At 36.9% G+C, this 15,668-nt stretch overlaps 2 protein-coding genes across 2 annotated transcripts in view; one reads left to right on the top strand and one right to left on the bottom strand.

Moving 5' to 3' along the window:
- LOC124176820 (PH domain leucine-rich repeat-containing protein phosphatase 2) overlaps positions 1–15,668 on the top strand; it is a 133,350-nt gene that overhangs the window by 83,181 nt on the left and 34,501 nt on the right. The gene's annotated exons all lie outside the window — the stretch shown is intronic.
- On the bottom strand, positions 13,985–14,958 carry LOC124176826 (C-type lectin domain family 3 member A-like). The gene is made up of 2 exons (XM_046558559.1): positions 14,429–14,958; positions 13,985–14,361 (listed from the first exon to the last, which is right to left on the bottom strand). Exons 1-2 carry the CDS (start codon positions 14,874–14,876, stop codon positions 14,207–14,209), a joined length of 603 nt encoding a protein of 200 aa, XP_046414515.1. The 5' UTR covers positions 14,877–14,958; the 3' UTR covers positions 13,985–14,206.

The following is a 15,668-nucleotide window of genomic DNA, read 5'->3' as shown; positions in this document are numbered from 1 at the left end:
AACGGATAGTGTTTTGAAGCGAAACGATTGTAGAAACGAATGTAGAATGATGCTGAGATCAAAATGTTGGTATATTTAGGAAAAACCCCATTGTAGCCGACAGATGTTCGAACTATTGAGAAATTCGATGAACTCTATTGATCGAATAATGCGTTTTCCTCATTTGCGCAGGGAAGATTACCTATCCTGAAAAGAGCAACCACACGGAACTTTTCTTCCCTTGAATTCTTCCATTTATGATCCCGAAATTTCAAGCGTGAAAATTGTGATATTATCAATCCTTGGAAACAGCGAAAAATAGCAACTCGGCCAAGAGTGATCTTCAAAGTCTTCAGTCGTCGACGAGGGTTTTTTTTTATCGGACATTACTACGCGAATCAAAGTTAAAATCGAAATAGAGGAGAGTGAGTTTCGAAGATGCTCAAAACACGGGAGCGTGTTAATTTCCGTTACTCCGAACATCCATTTCATTAACAATAACTTTATCCATGATTTTATTGCTTGAATAATTCCGCTTGCAGCAACAAAACATTCACGTAATTGTGTATTATATGTGTAGACGGAATTAAAAAAAGATTTTATCGTGAATTTTTCGTAATTCTATCAACTTTCTTTTCTCCGAAGTGAATTAATCAAAAAAATTTCATAAAAAAAAAATCAAGAATTCATACTCATTACGCATCTTGGGAAAATCTTATCACGTGGAAAATGATCATCCCGAGAGAGTCACTGATCGACAATTGTCACATCACGTTACACAAAATGACCGGTTTTTAGTCCCTGAACCTATTTTCACAGTCACTCAGCGACAAAACTGAGGGGCCAATAATACTTTGAATTTTGACACGTCTGAAGTGTCGGTACATCGTAGAGATCAATCGAGTCTGGTGATCGAACCTGAATTTCAATTCTGATTAACTTAGGTAGAATGAGAAAATATCATACTTGCCATTTTACCGTGAAAAGTGAATCGTAGTGGAATTGGTACGTATTTTAATAACGTGTTACAGCTTAATTCTTGAGGAAACTTTCCGGTTCAGATACCAATTTTTATTTGACAATAGCAGTAGAGAAATATTTTATGGTTAGTAGTATATGACCAGCCTTGCCCGCGTACACTGATTACAGTCACAAAAATCGAAAATTGATTACGAATCGACTGGAATTATTGCAGGAATTACAGAAATATTGCAAAGATCACAGCAATGTTACAAAAGATCGAAAATGTTCACCGAGATTTCAAGGAGTAGGTACAAAAAACATCAAAAATTGCAAAAATTACACTGAGAAAAATTTCATTTGATATAATAACTAGAAAAATTCAGTAAAACAGATATCGTTAAAAAACTGTTTGAATATTGTTGGAATTATGAAAAATGAGGTACGCGCAACCATTTTGCGCTATGGTCGATCCTTTTTTGGTTGTTGCAACGCAAAATCAGTTTGTTCGGTTTACTCTACATTTTTAGTTAAACAAGGCTTCAACGTCAATTAATTGTTGCACAAGCATTAAATTTTCGCAACAGTCACGAGAATTCATAGCAACAGTGACAATAGTGAGAAAGAATAGTAACGGATACCAGACTTTCCGGTAACAGCTAGAAAACTAATTTTCATTTTCTACCTGGAACTATATTTTTCGATTGTAGTTGAGAATGAAAATAGTTGAGGACTGAGCGGTAACCGGAACTAAAAATTACAGAGATGACAAAGATTACAAAGGATGTATAGGATTTCAGCAGCCTGTGCACACCAGATTACAATGTCAGTGATGAACCCCTCGGCCTTGCCCGAATCCGATTGGTGGTCACGACAGCCGATTCACGGACTCCTCACTCGTCGCTCTGAGGAACTTGAATCTCGCACACAAAGCTCCTCGCCAAACAGCTTAAAGTCCACAGTCCATGGAATTCTTTCGTAATGTATGCACAGCCGTATTCTCTACTGGGTTGATCTGATGCCCAAGGTATGGCTGACAGCGGCGATCCTAAATTACATTTCATCAGTCTTTCCTCGTTTCAAAGAATCAACGGCCGTTGAAAGTCTAAGCTTACCTGTCCTGACGTCAACCCAATCCTTGCTTCCGGACTTGCGAGTGATGCCTACGTGATAATAATCGTCGCCCGACGGTAGGAGTTTATAAACAATGTCGAACTTGGTCCAAGAATCAATCACCGCCAAGCTTCCACCCTCCTCGATGCACTTTTTGTTAGCCTCTGCAAACGTCGCGAATTCCTCATGATACTTGAAGGCTGCTCCAATTTCGGGGAAGCTTTTATAGCCGTCCGGAAGAGTCTTCGCTCCGATCTTCGGCAATGATGCAGTCACAGGTGGAATCGAAGTTGTACTTGCGTCAAGCTCCAGAATCAGTGAGTCGTTTACAACAGGTGCGTTTTGAGTTTTCGCATCTGAATTATTACGCGTTAGGTCGGGAGCTTGCGGGATGACTAAATTACACACGAGCTGCATCGCGGGCAGCGTATAAGCGATCATCGGCGCCATCTTCGATAACAAGGGTAAAACCGATACGGTGTATGCCGTTGGTACTGGTGTTCTATGGTTGCCCGCGTATCGCACAAGAATGGTAGCGCGTCATGTTTGCAAAGCCCTTTATATGCCTTTGCATGAATCATTACATCACGCGTTTCTCGCCTGATACTCGACGGAGACGCGAGATTATTTTTCGTGACAATTTTTTCCTGCAGCAGTTAAGTGACTATTGAGTAACATCTGGTCGATTAAAACGCGCTTTAGTGGGTCGCGAAGTATCGTATGTATTCAAATTAGACACGTATTCATTCACGTGTAACGAATATTTTCATGTTTTGTAAAAATTTTCGACTGTCTGTTCTACACATTTGCATTAGGATGTTTCAGAAACTAATAATTTGTGATTTTACACCGTGGCAGATCATAAAATGGTTGCTTGGGTCAAAAGAAATATTCTGTCAAAAGATTAGCATTTCAAGTTACGTGGAAGATTGCGGTCAATTGATTTTCAACCTTGTTTTACATTTTTTCAAATCATGACGAATGATACTGTAAAAAAAAATTAATCGTCGTACAGTTGATGTTTGAGAAGTGTATTTGGCGATTTTAGGAATCTAACACCTGAAAATTTGACAATATTTCGTATGACAAATGTGACATCACGTTTTGCTGCGACATTAACGGTTACTCATTTTTCCAACATTCCAATCAAACGCGCGTGACATTATAAGCTTGTTTTTTTTCTACAAACGACGATGAATGGGCGTTTCGCATCCAGTTCCGAAAGATGCGTGCTGACGAAATTCCGCATCATTATCAGGCACTGGTAAGGCTATCAAATCTAAGTCCCCGACACTATCAGTGGGAAAAATTTTTTTCTATTCAGGCGGTATTCGTATGAAAGTATAATTAGTTGCGTCTTCAGCAGAGATATTGATGATGAAATATCGGCTTAGATCAAACGAGTATAAAATTGCGAGTTCTGACCGTGGAGCGAATGTACAACGTTTCAACGAGGCACAATTATTGAAGTGTGTCCGAATAAATGTTTTGCAAAATTGGATTATTCAGTTTAGAAACGGATATCGAAATGTTGTCACGGAATAACTGAAGGATACTCCGATCAGAGCGAACAGAGTATTCCGAATCCTGTTGATGTCGATTACAGAAATATGTAAGTCATGCTGTTCCGCTGCGTGGGTAAGAACAAAACGATTTGAGAGAATTTTCAATCTTCGTAAGACTTGCAGAAATTAAATTTTCTGATTGTCGATACGTGAGAACTTCCAACAATAATCGTCCCAAATTCCGGTAGTATTTTCTCCTTCGAAACTGCGAATGATTTCGATTATTATACACAAAAAGAATCAAGGCATTGTTCCGCTTATGAAAAGCAATAATATCCGATGAAATATTTACCTGCCATGTGAATCAGACCGGGCGTATTTTACTGCAAACTAAATGCACACGTCAAATTGCGATATCCGATATCTTGATGGTAAGAAGAAAGCTACTCTCGAAATTCCGTATTCGAGTTAACCTTAAGTGCAACTTAGGATGTTGGAAGAATTATTTCGTAACTCTGAATACTCCGTCACGGTACAGAGTGATATTAGAGATTATTTGCTGAGCGGATGAAACCAACCACTTTGACACAAAATTTTTGAATTCGTATCTTTTTAAGTTTATAAAACGAAAAATCTTGTTTAAGGACAAAAAGTTCGGTACCAAATTCTCGTTACAATCCGTCGATTTCTCTGTTAGCACGATCTCATTTCTCGAATCGAACAAAGCTGAAACGTGTCGAAAAGTAAGTCTGTCGAAAAATGGCAAATATCAGTACAATTCTCGTAGCCTAAAGCATACGATTATAACATAGGGAGTCAACTTTACGAAGAGGATCGCCGATGCGCGTAAAACTCGTGCTTAATCTGCCCGGAAATTTGCGGAATCCCGGTATAAGATTATTTGAAAATTAAAAATCATGCGAAATCAATATTAAAAATCTTTTATAAACTATGAATAGTGGAGTAAAAATTTTAATCTATTTATAAATATATCCACACATTAGCCGTCATCAGGTTCAAAATTCATTTATTCATCCCAGGTGTACGTTGTTTAAAACAGTGTATATGGTTAAAACTACTGGATGTAATTGAGATTATAAATAATTGTCAATAACCGTCTTTCGTCAAGGCACTATATGTGTTTATTGCAGTTTTATTATTTCTTCGTTCTGTATCGTCTCTTTTTGAATTTGGGCTTGGCTTTTGGAGTGTTTAATTTTTAATTTGATAGGTATGTCCTCGTAGTTTAGATTTACTTTATTATTATTAATTGGTCGATTTTGGATCGATTACGATTTCTTTTCAGAGAGGTAAACCTCAGCACCTTCTTCTTCCTGGAGAGACGTAGACCAAGCCACCTAATTTCCTCCTTAAATTTGCGACCAGGTGCCCCACTCCCTCGGTCTAACCTAATCCGATCGTTCCGTGTACAGTGAGCGGTTATATTTGAATCATTACATTTGCCTCCCTTTTGTGATGGTTAGGTTTATCATAATTATCACAAACATCAGTTATTGTCATTGTCCATCATCCATACTCAAATTTATTACATAATTATCGAAAACTGCATCATGTCCACCGTTCTCTGCACATACCTCAAATTTCATCACCTTTTTGCATTATCAGCACTGGAAAGTTTGTCACACGCATTCTTCCACACACATTCATCCACTTGTATAAAATAATTAACAATCTTCTGGTTTTTCGTTATACCGATTATTACAATCTTGTCCACTTAATAAAAAATTAAATCTAACTCGCAAAATCGGCTTGTCATTGTTCTATGTCAAGTCCAAAGTAGAGGATGAAATCAATGTCATTGAGATTCATACGAGTTAAATACATCATTGTATATTTTTTTTTTGAATATCAATAAACTTAAATGTATATAGATTGCTTTTAAAATTGATTCAGGAAACTATGAAGTTTGATACTTGCGTAAATTTAATCTATCATATGTACCTTTGACATCATTTAAATTTTCTGGATTACATGACACGAACGCATTCTTTCCAATCACTTTTGTAATCTCATATGGTCCCTGATATATGTAAAAAACTTATGAGTTACTCCATCAGCTGCATTAGAGGGTAGTGGTACTTTTAATAGAACTAGATCATTCACATCAAGAATAATCTTTGTTTTCACTTTTTGTTGCTTTCGTCGATTACGAAAGTTCTTTAACAATCTTTCCACAGCTATCATAATTTTAGTTTCATGATCCACCTCAATATTGTCTGGAAAAGAGATAAGCTTTCGAATTTCATTAACAGGTTTTTTACCAAAATGCAGTTCTATAGGAGTATATCCTGTACTCCAATTGGTCGTTATGTTTAATGAATCCTGAATTTTTGAAATGTGGGTTGTCCATTTGGTATGCCGTTGCGAACACAAAGTTCCAAAGAGCCTTCCTAATTCCCTCATAACTCTTTTCGTTGGATTAGATTGAGGATGTCTGATACTTGAAAAACCTGTTTTTATTCCTGCGTCATTTGAAGTTTGTGTCCAACTATTTGCCGTAAATTGTGTTCCGTGGTCTGATAGAATTCGTACAAGTTTTCTCATTTTTGGTACGTATGATTCTGAGATTTTCTTCAAACTAATACGAGTTGTAGCTTTTTTTACTGCATATAAATTGACACATTTCGAAGAATTAACTCACACAACTAAAATATACATCTCCTACAGATCGCGGTAAGGGTCCATAATAATCGATAGTTACTAATTCTCCTGGTCAATCAGATTTAATCATTTCATATTCTCCTTCCATGGTTTTCGATAAAACTTTAACTCTCTGACACAAACCGCATGCATTTACGTATCTCTTGATATCTTTCGTCATGCCTTTCCAATAATAATTTTGTTTCAAATATTGTAAAGTTTTGTACTGACCGGGATGACTTAATTTAGCGTGGGTATGTTCGATTAGTTTTGTAATTAAAAAACATGGTACTACTATTCGCCATTGGTTATTTTCGACTTTATGTTGAAATAATATTTCATTATGAATTTTAAAATGTTGATCAGGCAAAGTTTCGGACATTTTAATTAGTTTTTCAGATATTCACGTGTCTTTTCTTTGTAATTTCTTTATATTCTTGAAATCTCTAGTTAAAGTTCGATCCAAAGTCTTGTCATAAATAAGCTTATAATTGGTATTTACACTATTCACATTTAATAGATGAGAGTACGATTCTAAAGTTGATATTAAAAGTTTTTCAGGTTCTAAATCATCTGTAAATTTCCCTTCCGGATTTCTGCTGAAAAAATCAGCAACTATATTATCTTTCCCTTTACAATATTCCACGTCAAATGAATATTCTTGAAGTAACAAGCTCCAACGTATCAATCTTCCATTTTGAAATGTGGTATTTTCCAAAAAGGTCGAACTTTTGTGATCGGTAACTATTGTAAAAGTTGCTCCTATCAAATACATTCTTAATTTACATATGGCATAGATTATTGCTACTAATTCTTTCTCAGTAGTGGTGTAATTTATTTCTGGGTTAGTCAGACATCTACTAATAACTGCTATTAAATGATGATTTCCTTCGTCGTCAGTTTGATACAAGATCCCTGAAATACCTTTATCACTTGCGTCAGTCTGTAATCGAAAAGGTTTTCCTGGTACAATATGATGCATTACTACGCTTTTTGTGAAATTTTCCTTTAAGTCTTGATATGCTTTGGCTAATTCTTTCGACCACTTAAAAGGTACGTTATTTTTTAATAAAATCCGTAAAAGTTCTAAGTAATACGAGTGCTTTATACTGAATCGACGATAAAAATTACATACACCTAAAAATCTTTGCAACTGTTCTTTTTTTGTGGGTTCTGCGAAATCCTTGACGATCTCTAGTTTATCCGGATCTGGTCGGATTTCCTCAGGTGACAAGATAAATCCCAATAATTTCACCGATTTTTGGCAAAATATCGTTTTTCCGAGTTTTAAAGTGAAGTTACGTTGAAGTAGTTTCCTGAATACCATGTCTAAATGTATCACGTGTTCTTCAAAAGTTGGCGAAGTGATCAATAAGTCATCAATGTAGCATGTTCAAAACTTAAAATAATCATTTCCAACTGCTAAATTGAGAGCTCTTACAAACCCACTTCCTGCTGTTTTAAGTCAAAATGGGATTCTGCAGAAATGGTACAGTTGTGATCCGTGTAAAAATGCGGTATATGGCGTTGACTTTTCAGTTAACGGGATTTGCCAGTATCCACGAGTAAGATCGATTATTGTCATATATTGTACTCCATGATGTTTTTGTAATAGTTCAAAAATTAGTGGTGGTGACTGATTATCTGATTCGATAACTTCATTTGAAAATCTTGCATCTAAACATATCCGACTTTGATTTTATGATTTTTTTACTATTCTTAAAGGATTGCAATGTTGACTAATGGATCTTTCAATTATTCCCATTTCTAACATAATTTCTATCCCTTTGTCTACTAACTCTCGCAAAGCTAAAGGAATTGAATAAGTTTTTCGTACAATTGGATTTGGTTTAGTTACCTTGATTTCACGTTGATACACTTGAGTACATCCGGGTTTATTGGAAAACAAGACTTGATACTTTTTAAGAAGTGCAGAAACAGTTTCGATCTGTACATTACTGAGTGACGTTAGACTATGCACGAAGTTTGAAGACTCTTTGAAAAAATTATGATCCTCTCCATGTATTAAAAATCTTTCATCTTTCTTTAAATTTTGAGATCTTTCTTCCTCATTTGTTTCTTCTAGTTGTTTATGACTACTGTTTATTTCAATGGCTTCAACTAACTTAACAAAATCATTTTCACGAGGTAAATTATTCCTATACATTTCACAATTGCGATGCTGTGTATCAACATCTTTATCATTAACAATATTATTTTCATCAACTATCAAATCAATTTCATTTTCGAAATGGCAGTGTGGTTGTTCATTACGAGTCAACACATCAACTTCACAATTTTCTTCACCAATAACAAGTTTATCATTTTCATCACTTAAATCTAATTTAACATTTTGCATATTTATTATTTGAATTAAAGTTACTTCGTTATTTGTAGAGGATACCAATTTATTTTGAGGTTCCAAATCAAATTACACCGTTGGTATACCGATATGAACACCGTTGACTTCCAACATACGATCTTTGTAATTTATTATCACTTCGTTTTTCAATAACCAATCATTACCAAGTATTATACGATTAGATAAATGTGGAATTACAAGACGTGAATATTCTACAACTTGATTCGCCAAATGCAATTGTAAGAAAACTTGTTTTTTAACAGTTATGGTTTTTCGTCCAATAACTGGGATTACCATTACTCTACTAACCGGGAGAATATCTGAAGTTATTGTTGTCATTGATCGATTGAAAAATTCTTCGGATATACATGTCACTTGACTGCCAGTATCAAGAAGTGCATGTATTTCAATCCCCAAGACAGTAACTCAGATATGTGGACGCTTGGTACAGTTAATCTTAAATTTTTTTGGACATTTTTTTCAGTACCATTTACGTCATAAGATAGGTCCGTAATATAATCAAAAGGGTCACGACACGTTATTGGACCTTGATTCAACGCGCCGATAGTCAGTTTAAATTTTGTCGTTGGTTATTACAATTGTTATTATTATGATTCGCTGTTGGTAAATGATATCCATTCGACCTTTGATTTTGTCCAAAGTAAGTAGGTGGCGGATAACTTGTGTTGGGTGAACAAACACTAACAGCTGTTGGTACGGTATTTTGAAAATTTTGATTCGTAGATACCCCGTTACGTTGACTTATCTGTTGATATTTCGGTTGTGCGTTAATGTGACCTGGTTGATTGATTTCGCTGGTATTATACGAATTGTTGTTATAAGACTGTGAATTTCGAGGTTTTCCACGTTCTCTTTCTCCATAAGTTAAATCTAGCTGAGCTAACGCGGCTTCGACTCTATTATTATCGGAAAAATCAATTGCAACTAACGATTTCCTCACTTTCATCGGCAGTTGTCGAATAATACTGTAATTTATTTCGTAATCCGACAACTTGGGTTCAAAATACTGAGCTTCTTCCGTTTGTTTTGAAAAATAGGTTTTCAAATTATTTTCACTCCCTTTGAATTTACGCATCGACCAACGATTTTTTTTCCTGATTCTTATAGCTACGGAATAAAATTCTTTCAAAAATGCAGTTTTAAAACATTCGTAATCGTTAAACCGTTTTTTTTTCCATCAAACCAAATTTCAGCTCTACCATTTAATGCACCACGAATAACTAATATTTTTTGTTCTGCCGGTACGTGTTTCACATCGAAATATCTTTCTAAATCGTTTAAAAATTCTCTAGGATTCGTGTTATCCTCCCCAGGAAATTTAGGTACTTTTATCTCTATTTGAAATGATTGCAATTGGTTTATCAAGCCTCCTACTAACCTTCCTTCAATATTTTGACTTTGTTGAATTGGTTCTACTGCCGACAATCTTTCTACCAATTGACGTTGTCTATCATTTTCCTCCGTCAAACGTAGAATTTCCGCCATCGTCGCGTCCTGCTGCTGCTCATCACGCAAAGACTTGGCCAATTCTTTTTATTGGTTAGCCTATTGTTGTCGATCTAGTCTCAATTTGTTCAAATCATCACCTCCTTCACCTCCAGTCGCATGATCTTCACGGTCTGAATTTGAATTTGTCGAACCAGGTGCCATGTTTTCATACTGAATATTTTGGCCGCTACGTGTAGTTTTCGGTCGAGAAACTGGAGTTCGTTTTACTCTACCCATGCAATTAATTGAAAATTCTCAATTCTATCTTAACCTCTTAATCATTCACACTTTTTTTCTATCTTTCGAGCCTTCGCGTTGGGCGCCAATTATAAGATTATTTGAAAATTAAAAATTATGCGAAATCTATACTGAAAATCTTTTATAAACTATGAATAGTAGAATGAAAATTTTAATTTATTTATGAATATGTCTACATACGAGCCGTCATCAGGTTTAAAATTCATTCATTCATCCATTCCACAATTCATTTATTCCAGGTGTATATTGTTTAAAACAGTGTATATGGTTAAAACTGGTGGATATTATTGAGATTATAAATGATTGTCGATAACCGTCTTTCGTCAAGGTACTATATTCGTTTATTGCACTTTTATTATTTCTTCGTTCTGTATCGTCTCTTTTTAAATTTGGGCTTGGCTTTTGGAGTGTTCGATCTTCAATTTGATAGGTGTGCGTTCGTAGTTTGAATTTACTTTATTATTTTTAATCGGTCGACTTTGGATCGATTATGATTTCTTTTCAGAGACCAACACGTAGACCAAGCCACCTAATTTCCTCCTTAACTTTGCGACCAGGTGCCCCACTCCCTGGGTCTAACCTAATCCGATCGTGCCGTGTACAATGAGCGGTTATATTTGAATCATTACAAGCTATAAAACTAATGTTCATTTTCCACCTAGAACTACATTTTTTGATTGTGGTAAAAAATGAAAATAGTTAAGGACTGAGCGGTAACCGGGACTAAAAATTTCTCTCAGTGTATCCACGGACAGTCTTACTTTGTTCCACGTCACTCATTCTCGCTCAATATCGTGTTAGATAATAATAATGGAATATTACAGGGCAAAATGTTACGTTGAAATCCATCCGAATACTGCAGATCGATGATTGATAGATTTCTCAAAATTTCTCTGAAACATGATGCATTTGAACAGCATAAGTTAGGGATTTTCAGAAGTTGTCAGTTACCCAGGGTTCGGTAATTAATAAGAAAAAAAAAAAAAAAAACCGACAGACGAAACTGTTTGATTCCGAGTCTCGCCTAGCTGTTCGATACCGTATGAGATGAATTATGCGGGACTTATTATCCACGAGAGCAGAAGATCAGTGAGAAAACAACTGGAAACGCGACAATTTACCAAGTAAGTATAACGCGGGGCGAATATAACACAAAGGATGGCGCGTATATCGTCCCGCCTCAATAATTCAAAGCGGGGTCTTAATAATTAAGAGAAGTTCGAGAATTGCAGGATTGCGAACGTCTGTGTAACTGATGTAACGAATCAAAAGTGACGATTGAGTTGTGTAATCAAGTAGTCGAAATTACCAGGTGACAAGGGAAATTGGGAAAGTGCCGACGGACAGTTACGATATAAGATAAACTAGTCACAAATGAAAATTATCGAAAAGCCAAAGATGAATAAAAATTCTAAAAAGCCTTGCAGAATTGATGCGATGGCGTAAAAAAAAATGATACAACCGAAGCTTGTCACTTATTTGGAATGTGGTTGTGCCAGAAAATGCGGGAGAAAACTACAAAGTACTGACTCTGAGTTATGGCAAACTAAATTTATTAAGAGCAGAAACGTATTGGTATCAAAATGTGATTTAAGGAGTGAATAAGAGAAATGTTGAGTTTAAAATTGGAAGCGATAACTCGGAATGAAAACTGGATGCTGGTGTTGACAATTCGTATTCAAAATCTACAAAACCATCGTTGCCGCAAGCTACGCGAACTGATAACTCGAAATAACGCAAGATTGAGAGTCTGGATATACATCAAAGATGTGAAAACTAAAATCTAAGATTTCGGTACTCAGAACTAAACACCAATTGAGGAAACATAGAAGCTGAAATAACTATTGAAAACCATAGAATTGAGAAATTGAGAATTGAAAACTACCAAGCTATGAAATAATACTTGACCACAAATTTTTACCTCCGGAAAAGTGAAGCTTAACGTTTTGAAACTGCTGTCGAGAATGTAGACTGAACTAAACCGCAACACCAAAATACCAAGAAATTTTGACGAGCTTTTCGGGTATTCCGAAGGCGGTTCTGAAATCAACAAAAATCCGTTGGAAAGTATATTCATTTAGACTGTAAGGAACTGCTCGTTTGAATTTTCCAAAACTACCGCCTTTCAAATATTTTGATCCAGAAAAATATCGAGCGTGTAGAGAAGAAAAAAATTTTTTTTTCAAATTGAATCTGAGTACACGGGATGAAACATAACGACAAACAAACCTTACTATCCAATTTGAATCGCAAACCGGATACGGAACTCAACCCAGCTCTCATAACACCTAAGGAAATGTACAATTTTCCGCAAAGGTGTGAGAAGGGCACCGATTTACGTGAGATGAATCGAGATGAATGAAGTTGGTCTTGAGCTGAGCGGGATCTTCAGGCTTCGTTTACAAAGCACGTTGAGCAATCCTGCAGAGGGATAAGAAATTTGTCTCCGATTGTTTCGTCCCTGGCGTCCGGGTCGTTTGTCGGTGATTTCCGGGCTGGAATCGGATATTTTGGCAGGAAACGAGCGTCAGAAACGGCGATCCTGACATCCTTCGATTCGCAGTGACGAGATTCTCTATTTGCGATAGAAAAGGGTCGGAATGAGTCAACTTTGAGAACTTTAAGAAACCCGGATCCATTCGTAACGTGATCATCTTTTAAGACCAAGTTATTCTTTAGTGCACTGAGAAAAATTTCTTAGTGACGTAAAGTGATTATACGATCGATGTAAGCAATAAAAACAAAAATTTATCCACCATTCTTGATAAATTTAAAATGATGTATAAAAGTGAAAAATCAACGGATCGTGATTTTCCACGCGACTTGTAACGCTCATATTTTGCCACAACCTCTCTTCAAACTTAAACAAATTATTTTTCTCTCAAACACCCTCATATTTATGAATATACAGTTAGTTGCGTGACTCGAAATCCATTAAAGTCACTATCAAAGACTGAATGTCACCAATCTCTGTGAACTTTCACATCTACCCAACGTTTCGCCGAATGGTCAATGCTGATTTTGCATGAGACGATTGGAACTCGATGAAACGAATCGATTTCGATCAAAGCCCCATGCCCGCAAGCATGCTGGAGTCGAGAGTTCTGCGAGCCAAAGCGAGCTTGACGTCCTGCCAAGAATCGTGTAAAGCTACCCAGGCTGGCAAACAGAGCTTGACGTATTGTTTGCACATGATTAATCGAACAAACGCAGCTCGCACCGCACTCCGTGAGTGTATCACGCTTGCGGAGTGCCTCATTAACTGCAGGTATACAAGAAATCTGAACGCGCGAATAAGGCATCTACAATGAGGAAAATTTCGTTTGTTACGGTGACTAGGAAAATTTAGTAAAACATGTATCGTTGAAAAATCTCTTTGAATATCGTTGGGATTAGGAAAAACGAGGAACGCCTAACCATTTTGCGCTATAGTCGATCCTTTTTTGGTTATTGCAACGCAAAATCAGTTTCTGAGGTTTTCTCTACTCTTTTAGTTGAACAAGGCCTCAACGTCAATTTATCGTTGCACAAGCAGTGAATTTCCGCAACAGTCACAAGAAAAAATATAGCAACAGTGACAATAGTGGGAAAGAATAGTAACGGATACCAGACTTTCCGGTAACAGCTAGAAAACTAATTTTCATTTTCTACCTGGAACTATATTTTTCGATTGTGGTTGAAAATAAATATAATTGAGGACTGAGCGGTAACCGGAACTAAAAATTACAGAGATGACAAAGATTACAAAGGATGTGTAGGATTTCAGCAACCTGTGCACACCAGATTACAATGTCAGTGATGAACCCCTCGGTTTTGACCGAATCCGATTAGCCGTCACGACAGCCGATTTACGGACTCCTCACTCGTCACTCTGAGGAACTTGAATCTCGCACACAAAGGGCCAATCCGAACAGCCTAAAGTCCACAGTCCATGGGTTGCTTTCGTAATGTATGCACAGTCGTATTTTTCGTCGGGTTCATTTTGTCCCCAAGGTATGGCTGACAGCGGCGATCCTAAATTACATTTCATCAGTCTTTCCTCGTTTCAAAGAATCAACGGCCGTTGAAAGTCTAAGCTTACCTGTCCTGACGTCAACCCAATCCTTGCTTCCGGACTTGCGAGTGATGCCTACGTGATAATAATTGTCGCCCGACGGTAGGAGTTTATAAACAATGTCGAACTTGGTCCAAGAATCAATCACCGCCAAGCTTCCACCCTCCTCGATGCACTTTTTGTTAGCCTCTGCAAACGTCGCGAATTCCTCATGATACTTGAAGGCTGCTCCAATTTCGGGGAAGCTTTTATAGCCGTCCGGAAGAGTCTTCGCTCCGATCTTCGGCAATGATGCAGTCACAGGTGGAATCGAAGTTGTACTTGCGTCAAGCTCCAGAATCAGTGAGTCGTTTACAACAGGTGCGTTTTGAGTTTTCGCATCTGAATTATTACGCGTTAGGTCGGGAGCTTGCGGGATGACTAAATTACACACGAGCTGCATCGCGGGCAGCGTATAAGCGATCATCGGCGCCATCTTCGATAACAAGGGTAAAACCGATACGGTGTATGCCGTTGGTACTGGTGTTCTATGGTTGCCCGCGTATCGCACAAGAATGGTAGCGCGTCATGTTTGCAAAGCCCTTTATATGCCTTTGCATGAATCATTACATCACGCGTTTCTCGCCTGATACTCGACGGAGACGCGAGATTATTTTTCGTGACAATTTTTTCCTGCAGCAGTTAAGTGACTATTGAGTAACATCTGGTCGATTAAAACGCGCTTTAGTGGGTCGCGAAGTATCGTATGTATTCAAATTAGACACGTATTCATTCACGTGTAACGAATATTTTCATGTTTTGTAAAAATTTTCGACTGTCTGTTCTACACATTTGCATTAGGATGTTTCAGACACAAATAATTTGCGATTTTACACCGTGGCAGATCATGAAATGGTTGCTTCGGTCAAAAGAAATATTCTGTCAAAAGATTAGCATTCCAAGTTACGTGGAATATCGCGGTCAATTGATTCTCAACTTTTTTTTACATTGTTTCAAATCACGATGAATGATAATGGCAAAAAAAGTATTCGTCGCATAGTTGATGCTTGAGAAGTGTATTTGGCGATTTCAGGAATCTAACAGCTGAAAATTTGACAATATGTCGTATGACAAATGTGACATCACGTTTTGCTGCGACATTAACGGTTACTAATTTTTTCAACATTCCAATCAAACGCGCGTGACATTATAAGCTTGTTTTTTTTCTATAAACGACGATGAATGGGCGTTTTGCATCCAGTTCCGAAGGATGCTTGCTGACGAAATT

The sequence above is a fragment of the Neodiprion fabricii genome, chromosome 2 (assembly GCF_021155785.1).
Source record: "Neodiprion fabricii isolate iyNeoFabr1 chromosome 2, iyNeoFabr1.1, whole genome shotgun sequence".
NCBI lineage: Eukaryota > Metazoa > Arthropoda > Insecta > Hymenoptera > Diprionidae > Neodiprion > Neodiprion fabricii.
Note: the sequence above shows the minus strand (reverse complement) of the source record. Positions and strands in the feature narration are given on the sequence as shown.

Excerpts from the sequence above, each read along its gene's own strand:
- LOC124176826 (XM_046558559.1), bottom strand. The coding sequence starts at position 14,876 with ATGGCGCCGATGATCGCTTATACGCTGCCCGCGATGCAGCTCGTGTGT. Across the intron at positions 14,362-14,428 it reads TTGGGTTGACGTCAGGACAG|GATCGCCGCTGTCAGCCATA; the intron begins GTAAGCTTAGAC and ends AATGTAATTTAG.